Source organism: Trichomycterus rosablanca, chromosome 6 (assembly GCF_030014385.1).
Source record: "Trichomycterus rosablanca isolate fTriRos1 chromosome 6, fTriRos1.hap1, whole genome shotgun sequence".
Lineage (NCBI taxonomy): Eukaryota > Metazoa > Chordata > Actinopteri > Siluriformes > Trichomycteridae > Trichomycterus > Trichomycterus rosablanca.
The window spans coordinates 41,259,738-41,274,728 of record NC_085993.1 but is presented as its reverse complement, the minus strand read 5'-3'; the positions used below and the strand labels follow the sequence as shown (position 1 = coordinate 41,274,728).

At 36.0% G+C, this 14,991-nt stretch overlaps 2 protein-coding genes across 2 annotated transcripts; both read right to left on the bottom strand.

Moving 5' to 3' along the window:
- Positions 1 to 615: 615 nt before the first annotated feature.
- On the bottom strand, positions 616 to 996 carry LOC134316573 (urocortin-3-like). Its single transcript, XM_062996973.1, has one exon. The coding sequence runs from the start codon at positions 994 to 996 to the stop codon at positions 616 to 618; it is 381 nt and encodes a 126-aa protein (XP_062853043.1).
- Positions 997 to 6,686: 5,690 nt separating this feature from the next.
- Positions 6,687 to 13,778, bottom strand: LOC134316572 (cytochrome b-c1 complex subunit 1, mitochondrial). The gene is made up of 13 exons (XM_062996972.1): positions 13,714 to 13,778; positions 12,228 to 12,359; positions 11,933 to 12,019; positions 11,698 to 11,827; positions 11,098 to 11,296; positions 10,684 to 10,763; positions 10,459 to 10,574; positions 9,586 to 9,729; positions 9,249 to 9,409; positions 8,999 to 9,084; positions 7,904 to 7,992; positions 7,740 to 7,815; positions 6,687 to 7,133 (listed from the first exon to the last, which is right to left on the bottom strand). The coding sequence occupies exons 1-13, from the start codon at positions 13,774 to 13,776 to the stop codon at positions 7,069 to 7,071; spliced, it is 1,428 nt and encodes a 475-aa protein (XP_062853042.1). The 5' UTR covers positions 13,777 to 13,778; the 3' UTR covers positions 6,687 to 7,068.
- Between the last annotated feature and the right edge of the window lie 1,213 nt (positions 13,779 to 14,991).

Below are 14,991 nucleotides of genomic sequence, written 5' to 3'. Positions count from 1 at the left end.
GATATTAAAAATTATAGATATAAAGGCTTCAGGATATTATTCTAGACCCACAGATTTATCAGTGCTAAGTCAATTTTCATTCCACAAGGTCTGTGGCCCACAATATTTTACTTCAATTAATTAAACGTATTCCTTCATAATACAAAATTATAGCAATGTGGGGACAATATCCGCCCCTCTATTGTTCTCTTATCTGTCAGACGTCAGCACCCATCTCACCCATTTACACTTCTCCATGCATCATGTCTTTAAGAGATAATTGTGACATGAACATTACGTGGACAAAGAGACACAAAGTGAAATCATCACAATTTATTATACAAGTATACACAAAAACAAAGGGATAGATCTGAATATCAGGCCTTCATTTTTTTCTGCTGGTGACCTCTTTGGCTACATCATAAGCTATTATGACAAACAGTTTAAACTAATGAATGTAACCTGACAGACAATACATACACATCACTAAAGCTGTTGTTTATTTTCTCAAAAGTTTTCAGAGTTGCTTGGTGCAGGTAACGTACAATTCACAATATTATCTGTGACCTGACCACTTTAAATCTCTCAGACTTTTTGCTAGCCTGAGATTAAAGTCCACAGGGATAACATTCTTGTCTATTTCCTTTTACCAATGCGTGCCATGAGTTCGGCATTGGCTGCAGCCTTGGCTCGCATGTCCCGCTCTCTGGCCATGTCTATCAGTACACTTAAAATTGTTGTAGGTACATCAAGGGATAGTGCGATGCGCGAACCCTGCATAGCACGCTTAGGAGTTGATGATCCAGGACGTGTAATGCGCACTCCTCGAGGCTCCAAGCGATGGTTTGTCGAGAGTTGTGTGCCCATGAAACCGAAACGGCTCAAGACGTCAATAACCATCTTGTTCTGCTCACCTTTAACATTTGTTATTGCAGTGTACCTCTGTCCCTGGCAGAGCGAAGAGTAGGGCAGGACAAACAGGAGCAGCAAGTTGAAACACAACAGTGTGCTATGCATGGTTTCCTCCTTGCAGACCAAGCACCTCACACTTTTTATGATGGTTCAGATGAAACAAAACATAAAAGAAAAAAAACAAGTAAGACAATGCAGAGTGGAAAGAGACCTGCGTATAAAAGATGAACATATTGTCCGAAGCTCCCTAAACTTTTAAAACTTACTTTTCCTAGTAAAATACTTGTTAGAAATAACTTTAAATAAGTTTATATCTTTAATATTAAAGACAGTTTAACATACTGATCTCAAAGGCAAGTGCTTTTCTGTCCTTAGCTCATGTTCCAAACAATGAAACAAACCAAAAGCAGGTGCTGTCCAAGTTTAAGATATCAGGTAATAAACTATATGCACTGTTTTAAAAGACGAGATGAATAAATAAAATGTATTGTGTTTCTATATAGTTTATAGCCTTTGTATCTGTTATGTTCATGTTGATACAAATTAGAAAACCCAATTAGAAAACCCAGTTTTTAAATTCTTTTAAAAGCCCTCTGGTAACTGGTAATTACTTGAGAATATATAATATCTGAACTTTGACTTAAATTTTTATTTATGTTGTTTTCCTAGTATGCTAAATTTGTATCATCTGCATATTACAAATGAATAAGCATCTTACTCATTGATGCCTGGTAATGACCAGAGAATTGCACTATAGGTTTGAAATTGGTAAATTGCTGCATCATATTCTCAGAATTTTGTTTGTCTGTCTCTAAAAGCTTTTTAAAATTTTTTAATTAAAAATGTGTAGTGACCCTCAAGCAAGATTTGAGGCTTTTAAGTATAAACTGTTTTCTTCCTGTCTGACCAAACAAGTATGTGTTTGCGTTGTGTTAATTATATCTATTAAGTAGTTGTAATTTGTTAGAAGTCTTCAAAAATAGAGTACATGTACAATCATTTTCAGGCATCATCATTAACAGGTGTCAAAAATTTTAAACGGCAAAATTAAGTATAAACTCCCAAAATTATATTCTGAATGTGGTCTAAGCCTACTTACCTTCCCCAGTAAAAATACTTGTTAGAAATAACTTTAAATAAGTTTATATCTTTAATATTGAAGACAATTTAACATACTGATCTCAAAGGCAAGTGCTTTTCTGTCCTTAGCTCATGTTCCAAACAATGAAACAAACCAAAAGCAGGTGCTGTCCAAGTTTAAGATATCAGGTAATAAACTATATGCACTGTTTTACAAGATGAGATGAATAAATAAAATGTATTGTGTTTCTATATAGTTTACAGTCTTTGTATCTGTTATGTTCATGTTGATACAAATTAGAAAACCCAATTTGAAAACCCAGTTTTTTAAATTCTTTTAAAAGCCCTCTGGTAACTGGTAATTACTTGAGAATATACAGTATAATATTTGAATTTTAACTTGAATTTTTATTTATGTTGTTTTTCTAGTATGCTAATTGTTAGAAATGTTAGAAAAGATGAATAAATAAAATGTATTGCATTTCTGTATAGTTTACAGTCTTTCTCTCTGTTATGTTCATGTATGTTGATACAAATGAAAAAAAGCAATTTAAAATGGTTTTCAAATTATTACTTAGGATATAATATATATATATGTACTTTGACTTGAATTTTTATTTATGTTGTCTTCTTATTATGCTAATGTTTTTCATCACCTGCATATTACAAATGAATAAGCATCTTACTCAATGTATTGCCTGGTAATTACCAGAGAATTGCACTATAGGTTTTGAATTGGCAAATTGCTGCATCATACTCTGGGTTGTGTTTACATTAAACCTCGACCTGCTAAACTGCTTGTAAGTTGTTGTTTTTTTTGTGTAAAAGAGTATATTAAGAAAGTTTTAAAATGTACATAAAGTAAAAAAAATGTTCTACAAGATCCTCTTAATTTTCTACATAATATTCAATGAAGTTCTTCCATGTAGATTACATATAGCATTTTGCTAATAGATTAACAGTAAAACTTCATACAAGCTCCAACCACTGATCCTTCAGGTTTTGCCCTAATTGTTGTCACAAGATGAATTTCATACAAAAGTTTAAAATATTAATTAATAACATTTAAAATAATTGCACCACTAAGTCTATTGTCTACTTACCAGTATTCCTAATTAGAATGCTGTAGTGCAAGATAAGCTTCTTCTTATATAAAGAAAAATGGGTTGTTTTTACACCTTGAATTTACTCTCCTCCTCTGTAAGCTCCAGTTCAGGTTTAATCACCTTCTCCTGCTTTTTAGAGCATCTAGTGAAAGCTGGACGTCTTGCACAAAAAAAGCAAATCTTTATGTGGAGTTCTTCGCCCTTCGCCACTCAGCCCTGAATCCCACCCTTATCCTCCCTCTCGTTGCCTACGTCTTTCCGCCCACCACTGCATCACCCTGTTCTTCATCCCCATCATGCTTTGTTTATCTGATCTATCTTTCCTCTTCATGGTTCTTTCTTTTCTTTCATTTCCCCCTTACCTCATTTCGATCTCATTGTTTGTCTAAAAATACATATCAGATATTCTACATTGTTTCAGTGCTGCATTTAATAAAAGGGTCAAGTTGCTCTCTTTTTCCGCATCAACAGCAGCCTGCAGATTTTAGTTAGCCAAACCTGCAACATTCTCTCCCAGTAAACATCTATTGACGTCTTCTTTTTGAGCAGGCCTATTCATAGACTGCTTTTTCAAAAGCCTGAAAGACTAAGAAATGAGTATGAATATCTGTGAAAGTAAGAAAAAAATAGTTATCTTTGACTGCCATTACATGAACCTAATTAGGTGATGCACTATAGATAACACAACACTCATCCTTTGTTAGAGACACTCTAGTCACTGTATGCCACCATACACGTGTCAGTTTTTAAAAGAGCAAACGCAGTGTGGAAATTTCACATTTTAAACTGACGTCACTGAGTCACAACAAGGATGATGGCTTTGCTACATTTCACTTTTAGAGTAATTTTTCCTGAGTCTCAGTTTGTACATGGCTCTTTCCTTTCTGCTGGTTTCTGGACCTTTTGATGTGAGGTCCAATTACATACTGCTACCATCACCATTGTTTTGCTGGAAAGGTTTTACTGTTACACCAGCACCACTAATGATACTCAGAATTTTGTTTTCTGTCTCTAAAAGCTTTTTCCAATTTTTTAATTCAAAATCTGTAGTGACCGTCAAGGAAGATTTGAAGAGTTTTCTTCCTGTCTGACCAAACAAGTATGTGTTGGCATTGTGTCAATTATATCTACAGTAGTGTTAACAAATAGCACTGAAAATACTACACTTTCAATTCTAAATTAAAACATTAACAAAATTTAGCCAGTTTGTGTTAATCCTTTACAGAAAGTTAAGACAAATGAATATTAGGCTTTTTAAAAAAAATAGCAGTGCCAGCATTTTTTTTTTAAACTTAAAAATGTATAAACTGAAAATGTTTAAGGTTTCACTTTACTTTAAATTAGTGAACTAATATTTAGTGGCATAACAATTGTTTCCAAAATCTGTGTTGCATGGAGTCGACCAACTTCTGGCACCTCTGAACACGTATTCCAGTCCAGGATGATTAGACTACATTCCACAGTTCTTCTGCATTCTTGGGTTTTGCCTCAAAAAAACGCGCTTCAGATATCAGCCCACAAGTTCTCTATAGGATTAAAGTCAGGGGATTGAGCTGTCCACTCTATTACCTTAATCTTGTTTGTCTGTAACCAAGATGTTTTGGGTCATTGTCATGTTGAAACACCCATTTTAAGGACATTTCTTCTTCGACATAGAGCAACATGATCTCCTCAAGTATTCTGATATATTCAAACTGATCCATGATCCCTCGTATGAGATAAATAGACGTAACACCATGGTATAAAAAAACATCCCCACATCATAATTTTGTACCACCATGCTTTACTTTCTTCACAGTGCACTTTGGCTTGAATTCAGTGCTCAGGGGTCGTCTGACATACTGTCTACAACCACTAGACCCAAAAAGAACAATTTTTCTTTCATTAGTCCACAAAATGTTGAGCCATTTCTTTTTGGACCAGTCAATGTGTTCCTTGGCAAATTTGAACCCATTCAGGAAACGTCTTTTTCTTAACAACGGAACTTTACAAGGAGTTCTTGCTGGTAAATTGGCTTCACTTAATCATCTTCTGTACTCACTGGTAACTTCAGATGTTCCTTGATCTCTCTGGAGGTGATCATTGGCTGAGCCTTTGCCATTTTGGCTATTCTTTGATCCATTCGAACAGCAGTTCCACGCTTCCTTCTGCGTCTTTAAGGTTTTGGTTGTCACTTCAAGGCATTTGAGATCATTTTAGCTGAGCAGCCTAGAATTTGCTGCACTTCTCTGTATGTTTTTCCCTCTACAATCAACTTTTGAATCAAAGTATGCTGTTCATCAGAACAATGTCTGGAACAACCCATTTTACCCAGTATTTCAAAAGGAAATGTGCTATAACCAACCTGTGCAACATTTGCCACCCTCCTACCTTAAATAAGGGCCAAAATTGACACCCGTTCTTCTGCAGAATGAATGACTTCACCAATTGAACTCCTCACTGTTATTATTTTTGAACAAGCCCCTTTCAATAAACGCATCAATTACTCAGAATGAGTGGCATGCATGTCCTAATTGTTGGGTTTGTTTTGTTTTCATTACTCTACTACACTTTCAAGTTAATTATTTGCTATGTAGAAATATCACTTTTACTAAAAACAGTGATTTATCAGGTTACTGGTGTTGGACTATTTTTTTTTTTTTTAACAAAACTGTATTAAGTAGTTGTAATGTGTTAGAAGTCTTCAAAAACAGATTACATTTACAATACATTTCAGGTGTCATTATTAACAGGTGTCAAATTTATAGTATATACTTTGAAAAATTATATTCTAAATGTAATGTGCATGCATGTAAATACTGTCAAAGCAAATTAAGTTGCCTGTGGATGCATTTTAAATGAAATACCACAAACATCCACATATCCACATTATGGCATTAAAAACCTGAGGCTTTAATGTCTTGAAAGGCCTTCAGTCTCAGCCCACTTCCTTTCTTTCAAATTTGCCTAAACAGAAGCACACATTACAGTCTTTACAATGGCCCACTTGTACTTAACCCTATACTACAGCATAAAAATGTACTATGAAATATTTAAAAAATATCAGAAGAGGTGCATGCAAACATTACTGAGCTTAAAATGATTGAATAAAGATTCTTTTGACAACGCAAAACAAATCTATGCCCTTATTGTAGCTACTGTATTGTACATCCCTTATAAGCAATAAAAAGTTTACATTATTCATTTGTTAATTTTTTTTCTTCAATCATATCACCCTGTCAGGGTTGAGGTGGGTCCTGCACCATGCAGCAAACACTGTCTAAGGTTAGAATTCATGCTGGACAGGGCTTCACTCCAATAAAGGGCAACACACATTTATACACTTGCCTATACCCAAAAGAAACAGACAAATAAAAAGCATGTAATATGTAATCTCTTAACAGTGATTTAAATTCCAAAGACCCTTAAGCTGAGTAGCACTCATCATTTAGTCATCATATTCTGCTTCAATTATAAAGCCGTTCTGCTTTAATTTTCCAATTATGCTCATAAGAGTGGTGAACAGTCAATGGAAAAGACAATAACACTGTTAATCACAAGTGTGACAATCTGCAGTGATAAATTTATAAGCATGAACGATGAAATGCAGAAACAAAATTATGACAAGAATTTGTTAACAGTATTTTATTGGAATTTAGAATGAGAGGTTCTATTATGTACAATAAACGAGAGAAACAAAACATCTCACAATTTGATAAATAGTTTTGTTTGACAAGTTGGACAGCATTCACTGCATCTTTCCAATGAAATGTACTCCAGTCTCCTTCCTCCCATGAACAAATAATTCTGCTCTTAATGTATAATGGATTTCTGAACAGCAATTCTTAGTAAAACGGTGGTAGCCTACTACTGTTATGAACATATTGTTGTACACATCTTATTCAGTCTGTCTTAATTTTGAACACAAGAATGAGTCAGGAGCAGAGTACAAAAGAGGAAAAGAAGCAGGTAAGATCATTGGGTTTATCTTAAGAGGACACTCAAAGAGCTTTTAGAAACGGAGCCAGTACATAGCGCTGCGCACTCTGTTGTAGTCAGGAAGCTGCTCAATTGGACCTAAATAGGGAAAAAGAGAGTTATTCTGGGTCTAATAAGACTTTAAAATGAGTATTATAAAAGAGTAGTTAACAAAGAGGGTTCAAAAATGGTAATGTACACATGATTTATAAATTCAGGCAGTAGACACATCCCTTGCTAATGCTTATGTGCACAGTTTTTAATTTCTAAACCGCCAGAACGAACATACAAAAATATCTAAAAACTTTCTCATAACTGTGCACTGTATTCAGGTACATACTGTATTTCAATAACACTAATACACTGTCCTAAAAATGTAATAAGTCAACATTCCTAGCTATTACATTAATTGTTGCTAATTGCTAATTAAGATTTAAAGTAACTTGTTATATGTTATAACAACATTGCTATTTGACTGGTCAAAACTGTGCTCCCAGTTAAATGAATAAAAGCTTTAGGAAAAATATATTTATTTATATATCTAGGGTTTCATGGATTTACTTTTTTTTGGTACATAGAGCCTTTAAAAGGTTTGAGACTCACTGATGTAAAGCATCAGCTTGCACTTGGTTGCACTGGATTTAAGAAGTCTCTTATTTAAGTATACATTAAAGTATAAAACCATAGAAAGAATAACTAACTCACCAACGGCAGCTACAGCAGGGCATTTGTCATAGATGTATTTAGTGCAAACGTCGCGCACCATCTTGGGGGTCACAGCCTGATTAAATTAAATGTGGAATAAAATGATTAAACCAGCATACACAACAATAGACTAATACTGAAAATTAGCAGGACTGTCAGCTTACCTGAATCTTGGCATCCCACTCAGCCAGTGGGATGCGAGAGCCATAACTCAAAACATGTCGGCCGATGTCATCACAGATCGGTGTGGTACCTGAAGAGTATGTAACGTGCTGGTTTAGACCTCTTAAGAATATTTGTAAATGTTTAGCAACACAGTAAATAAGAGATGTACTTTAACTGCAGCATATACAACTTGTAAAATACAAATAAAAATAACTATTTTGTAAATGAACTTATTGAGAGCAAAAAGACATTTAACAAATTACAGTTAAACATTTGCACTTCATATAATCAGAAAACAAAACATTTTAATTTCTGCTGCATTAAAAACATAAAACAAACTTGGCTGTTGCTTTGGTAGCAATGTCATTAAAATGTCACAAAACCAGACCTGATAACTGTCTTGGATGCTTAATTTACCTTTTTATCCCAAACCAAGCAAAATACGAGCCAACTTTTATGGTTCAAAACAATGAACCCTTACATCAGTAACATATTCAAACAGGACAAACAAAGCTAAGCAAAAAAAAAAAAACTGACTGTCTAGTAACCGAAGCTCATAACATTTCAAGTCACATTTCTTAAAAAAATGTGCAATTTCTTCTGGTAGTGTTTGATTAACATGCACAACAGAATTTCATTTCAACCACAGCTTTATCCTGATCAGGATTGTGGCAGGTCCAATTATCCAAGAAACAAGGATGGAACACACCCCAGAAAGGAAACCAATCCACTGTTTGGCTTCAGCCATTCACCAGTCTTCAGCCATTCACTCAGACACAGCCAGTCATGTATGTCTAGTCAGCTGGCTGGCTGACAGCACCTGGAGAAGTGCTGGCTATTATAAATGTAAAGTGTATGAGAATTTAAAGGGGGAAATGAACACATTCATTTACAGTTTATTAGGCAAAATTTGTTAGCTATTCTTTCAAAGGAAAAGATCAATATAAAACTGGCGAGAAGTGCAGAAACACTTTATGGCCAAAAGTGTTTGAATAGATGCAAGATATGTTATTAGATCTTGCATTTACTTATATCGTTCAAAAATCTGTCGAATGTTACTTAACACCAAGGATGTACATGTGTCTGTCACTCACCATTCAGCTGTCCAACTAAACTGGCCTTCAGTGCATTCTTGGCTCTGGCTACATCGCTTTCAGTCACTGTTGTGCACAGATTCATCCTGTGGACATACATTTTTTTTTCTTGTTTAGCCTGCGAGAGCAGATGGTGCAAACATGTCTGTACATTGTTGTAAGCATTGTTAATATCCTTTATTAATCTTGCTTTATGCAAACTCTAACCTACTGAACAACAAAATACTTTCAGTTGTTTGTGTTGACTGACCAGGCATTCTGAGTCCAGTGCATCATGTCCTCAATCTTGTGCTTGTCTGTGACAAAATACACACCCATCAGTCCGGTGTCACTGTAGGTGGTGTGGAAAGCCTGAAAACTGTGGCACAGGCTGCCCTCTGCTGACAGACGTGCCAAGCGACTGCTAAGGTGCTATACACACAAAGTTTACAGGTCAGTTGGCACTTCAATACCATCGTTACCTCTAAATCCCTGCATATGTTAACATGCGCTTATTAAAACTGAATAAACTAAGGTTCATGCTTTTTAATTAAACATAAATTAATATTAAACACCTAATTGAGACCAATAAAATGACAACAACTAACCTTTCCACCTCCATATGTGAGGTCGTAGCTGCCAATGATGGAATTAGCAAGCATAAGGGGTACGACATCTGGACTTCCAGCTCCGGCTCCCTCTACTGCAATAGCAATGTGTGCCAGGGGCATGGCATCATCACGCATACGTATCTTAAACAAAAAAACAAACAATAAAACAATCAGAGTTGTACAATCTAAGCCTAGTTCACCAATTACAGTATAGCTAAAAAACCTAAAACAGCCACTCCAGCTTCCAACTAGAAATGGTGCTCACAGGCAGCTGTGGTAAGTCCCAAATCGCCAAAAGGTTGATGGCGGGCCAGGACTCATTGATCAAGGCTATGGCATCTAATACGGACCAAGGGAAGGGCTACTGTGGCTCAGTTTTTTAGATAATTATAATACTAGTGATAAAGTGAGTGTGTTACAACACTGTATCAAACCATTCTTTTTAGGGGCCTGTGTAAATACAGGCCAGTCAAAAAACCCATGCTAACTCCTGTCCAGCATTAAAAGAACCAGAATAAACATTCAGGCATTGGAACAAGATTGACTGGTTAAATAAATCCTGTTTTTTCCAAGAGCATGTGACTGGTTATGAGTGCAATTGTTTACTCGCTGAAGAGATTGCACCTGCTGTAGAGATGCACAGTACGAGGCTTCAAATTACAACATACAGAGGTTAAAGGATCTGCTGGTGAAGTCCGGGTACCAGATACCACAGGACTCCCTCAGATCTCTTGTGGAGTACATCTTTGCAAGTAAGTAAGTGAGTTGTTTGACAGCATATAAGGTGGGTGGTCCAATTGTTTGGGCTCATTAGTATATAGACGAAGTATAGAATTGAGCTTGCATGACTGACTGAAACACACTTCTTACCTCACTACCAGTGAAGCGGCAGGGTGACAACACAGGCACAGCATCATCCTGATACTCAAACGATACACCACTTAAGTGCTGCTTGGCCAGTCCCACCAACTCATCATGATTGACACCTATATAAAGTAAGAACTCATGACTACCCCTATATTAAAAGCCTACTTAAAGTATTGGGTTTTTTTTATTTTTTATTCTTAGAAGCACAAGCAAAAACTTCTGCTGTACCTCCAGCCACAGCCAGTACCATGCGGGGAGCTTTGTAATGACTGTTGATGTACTCCACCAGATCCTGACGATTCAAAGTCCTTAAGAAGAAAAGAACAGGACAAAAATGTCAGAGCAAAAAACAGCAATAAATTGCTACTATAATTTTCTCTTTTAAAACAAATGCTTTTTGAAAGTATAAAAGTAAAATTGAGACACTCAGATGGCAGAGAAGTCTATTACACTAGTCCACCACCACTAGGACCTGGGTTTGAATTTCAGCAGCAGTACCATGACATAATTAAGTGAAATGAAAATGAACAACTGAAATCTCAGGCATTAGTTAAGTGCAAAAAGGAAAGTCATGGGCACAGTTTTTGGTTCCAAATGTTGCAATGCTCTGTGCAGGAACTGTAAACCACAAACACATGATACCTGGCATTCTGAGAGGGCCCCAGTACACTTTGGCCCAGGGGTGTACCCTGGAAGGCAGTGGAATGGAGAAGATCCAAACAGACATCCTGTAGACTGCCCTCCACTTCTTCCAGCTCTTTGAGAACCACTCCCCGCTGCTGCTCAATCTCGGCTTCACTAAGAGATGCACTCTGCACTACCTCAGACAGCAGCTCCACAGCTAGACATTAATATGAATAAAAGGACTTGTACTTACTCAAAAATTCAAAAATGCACATTAATTTTAACTGACAATGTGTCTTAATTCAGCTGTGTACTACCAAAAGCCTAATTTACAAAAGATTTATACCTTTAGATTTTACCCTCAGTTCCATGTATTTGATGTTACATTATAAGTAAACTACGTAAAAATATAAAGTACTTTAATGACAAGTATAAACACGCTTAGTTTTGCCTCAGTCTATTAGATGAGAGTGTCAAAGACAGAACATCATATAACAGTTAATGGAAATAAAAGTATCCAAATACAAAACAGAAATTGGGACAAAATTAAGTTGAAAAGATGAGATGTTCAAGCCTATATAAGAGACAGAGTGCAATTTTTAAAAACATTTTAGATACCTTTTGGTAGGTCCTTAGCAAGGGTCTTCATATAATAGGCAGTGTGCTCACGAGAAGTGTATGCACTAAGATGAGCGCCCATTGACTCTACTGCAGACTCAAGGGCAGCCTGGGGGTGCTTCTTAGTTCCCTAAAATTAAAAAAAGTAAACAACAAATGTGTAGAATGAAATATGTTAAAACTGTAAGTGAGAAAATGAGTAGCATTTAAATAGTTAATAAAAAAGAATTTATACCTTGAAAGCCAAGTGCTCCAAAAAGAACCCAGCACCATTGTTCTTCTCAGACTCATATCGGCTACCAACATTGATATATAATCCAACCTAGAAAATATGATGGTATTAAATTCAGAAATGCACATTTGTGATAGTGAATTAAGAAATGTCAATATAAAAAACCAAACAATTCATTTAATTACGAATTAAACTGTGCAATAGGTATCAAAAATTTTACACGATGCTGTTTAAAATCTAACTGTTCTGAAATAAAATAATTTCTGTCAGGTAGCAGGATAAAGAAAGCAGTTCTCACAGTGCACGTGGCATGACCAGTCTCCTCTGATGCGACTCTAAGTCCATTCTCTAGTGTGGTGACACGCGTCTCTGGAACACCCCGCAGACTTTGGGCATACGACACTGACCTTCTGAGGGACAGCAGTGCAGGCTATGGATACAAACAAAAAGAAACTTAAGGCCTACATGCTACTATCCTGGTTAGATTGGAATCCACTCAGTCTGTGAACTAATTAGCAATGTGCTGTTAAGTCTGCAGGCTTACTATAAGTATATTTGAAAAAAACCTGCAAGCTTTTTTTTTTTTAAAACATAGCATATAAAGGTAAAATACACACAGCACTAAATGTATTTATTTATTAGGATTTGTTCCACACACTTTGGTTACATTCATAACAGGACAAGTAATTACTGATTACACAAGATTCATCACTTCAAGACAACTTCTGACCATCCAAAACACTTGACCATGGAAAAGTTCTAAGTAACGTACAAGGTTACCCTAGAAGAGAACATGCTCCCTTCTAGTCTGACAGTGTATATAATGACTCTGGACAATTCATACATTATTCATACATCAAAGTAAATAGTGGACCAATAGATCAAGACCCTATCATGGCCAACCCAATCTCCTGACCTTAACCCAATCGAAAACCACAGGAATGTGATCAAGAGGACAAACTAACAATCAGGTGTACATAAAGTCTAAAAGCAATAGACGTGTACATGGACTATGAGTTTGTCTCAATATGACGTCTGGTGGGCATTGCTAACAGTTAAAAACTGCATCGTAAAAAAAGCGACATTTAATTCCGACCTAACCTAAAATAAAGCTTTATGATTGCAGAGACTATGCGGGTGATAACCGGTGTTGTCACAATTTTGACTATCGTGATGTTGACCATCAGCGTGTGTGTGACAGCTGGGAGTGGGTGATAAAACGTATTGTGAATATCACAATATTGTATCACCATACCGGCCAGGCCTTAACTAGGCATTAGAACAGAACTGAATGACCTTGCGATTGGTATATTTTCATAACCAACGTTGATTTTTTGTGTTAAGATTTAAAATGCAATCACAATAATTGCAGAATCAATATGTGGGCATAGGTAAAAATATTACCACTCAGAAACCGAACCGTTGACCTTCCAGGAGGTGCAAAACACAGACAGTTAGCCTGCTAGCCTTAGCAACACAAGGTGTTAGCCGACATGCTAACTAGAACTGATTGTGTTTGCACTAAATGGTTACGTTTTAAACCACAAACCAGACCAACATAATAAAGTACTTAACAAGACGGAACAACTAGACAAACACAGTGACTCAGTACTATTTTACACACTTATTTGCACGCTAAAGTACTAGCGCCCAAGAGCAAGCCTCGGAAGTCATATGAATGACAAACGACTTTTTAGTGGAAAAAAATAAATGGCATTTAATGTTTAGGCTTTTTTAAAATCTTCCTAAGTATTTTCGAATCAGACCGTGCTCAGTTTACTTACACTGCGAATTTTAACCAGAGTTTTTCCGACAACTCCTCCGAAGCGGCACACGGACTCGGCCATCTTTCCTCTCAAGTGAAAAGAGTGGAATGCGCGTGCGCGAGCCTGAGGCGTACCACAAAGCACCTGACGTCATTACGCTCAAACGTTCAAGTGTAACGTTAAACACAAAGAAATGTAAAAATGACAATTAATCGACTGACAAACATTTTCACATTTCAACATCTTTATCATACCGCGTATTATGGCCACTTTAAAGAAAAATATTTTTTTAAGTTTCGATTTTGAGAATAAAGTCGTATAAATTTCGATTACGAGATTAAAGTCAAAATATTATGAGAATAAAGTCGAAATATTACGAGATTAAAGTCAAAATAATTACGAGATTAAAGTCAAAATAATTACGAGATTAAAGTCAAAATAATTAAAGTGGAACTATTATGGCCATAGCAACCTCCCTGTGTTAAAATGAGGGATGTTCATGATTTGTTATACTTTCATATTGGTTTCACAAATAAATAAATCCCCAATCTCTTGTAACATCAGCACCAGTTTGTTATTAGCATAAGGATGCTGAAACAGCTTTGCAATAAACTGGGTTTATTTAAAAGAACGCACGCCACCGGTGTGCTCAGCGTCTGCGTCGTTAGCAGTACTTCAACCGAGGCCTTATGGACTCGTACGATAAACTAAAGCCGTATGGCATCGCTATAAATGATTGCATTGACATGTATAGTCTTCATGTCATGTGGATGGAAGTGTACAATACAAACAGCCACCCAAAAATAATCGCGGGTTATTGAATAACCACAATAACACTCATTATAAGCTGCCCTCGGCGCATGCGTGCCGATTCAGGTACTGAGACCCGTGCTTCTCTGAACTGACAAGCCTACGACGGCTGCAAACTCTTTGGCCATAATATTTCGACTTTAATCTCGAAATAATTTAGACTTTATTCTCATAATATTTTGACTTTATTCTCATAATATTTTGACTTTAATCTCGAAATCGAAACTTATATGATATTATTCTTGAAATCAAAACTTCAAGAATAATGGCCCTAATACTCCATTATCATGTCTAATTATAATTAAAATAATTTCTACTTCCAAAACAACCTTTTTGTAAAAAGATATCCAAGACAAACAGAATCTTAAGCTAAAAGTTCAAATAATGAGCCAAAACTCATTATTGTTGAGTTTGTGTGTGTGTGTTTGTTTAATATATAGTTACTGAATAAATATTCTATTCCATATCACTACATTGATACAAACT

Bases quoted from the DNA above. Each gene is read 5' to 3' on its own strand.
- LOC134316573 (XM_062996973.1), bottom strand. From the start codon at position 996: ATGCATAGCACACTGTTGTGTTTCAACTTGCTGCTCCTGTTTGTCCTG.
- LOC134316572 (XM_062996972.1), bottom strand. From the start codon at position 13,776: ATGGCCGAGTCCGTGTGCCGCTTCGGAGGAGTTGTCGGAAAAACTCTG. The intron at 7,993-8,998 runs GTGAGTGACAGA...CATACTCTTCAG, and splicing joins TTTAGTTGGACAGCTGAATG to GTACCACACCGATCTGTGAT. The intron at 7,134-7,739 runs GTGAGTTAGTTA...TTCCCTATTTAG, and splicing joins CCCTGCTGTAGCTGCCGTTG to GTCCAATTGAGCAGCTTCCT.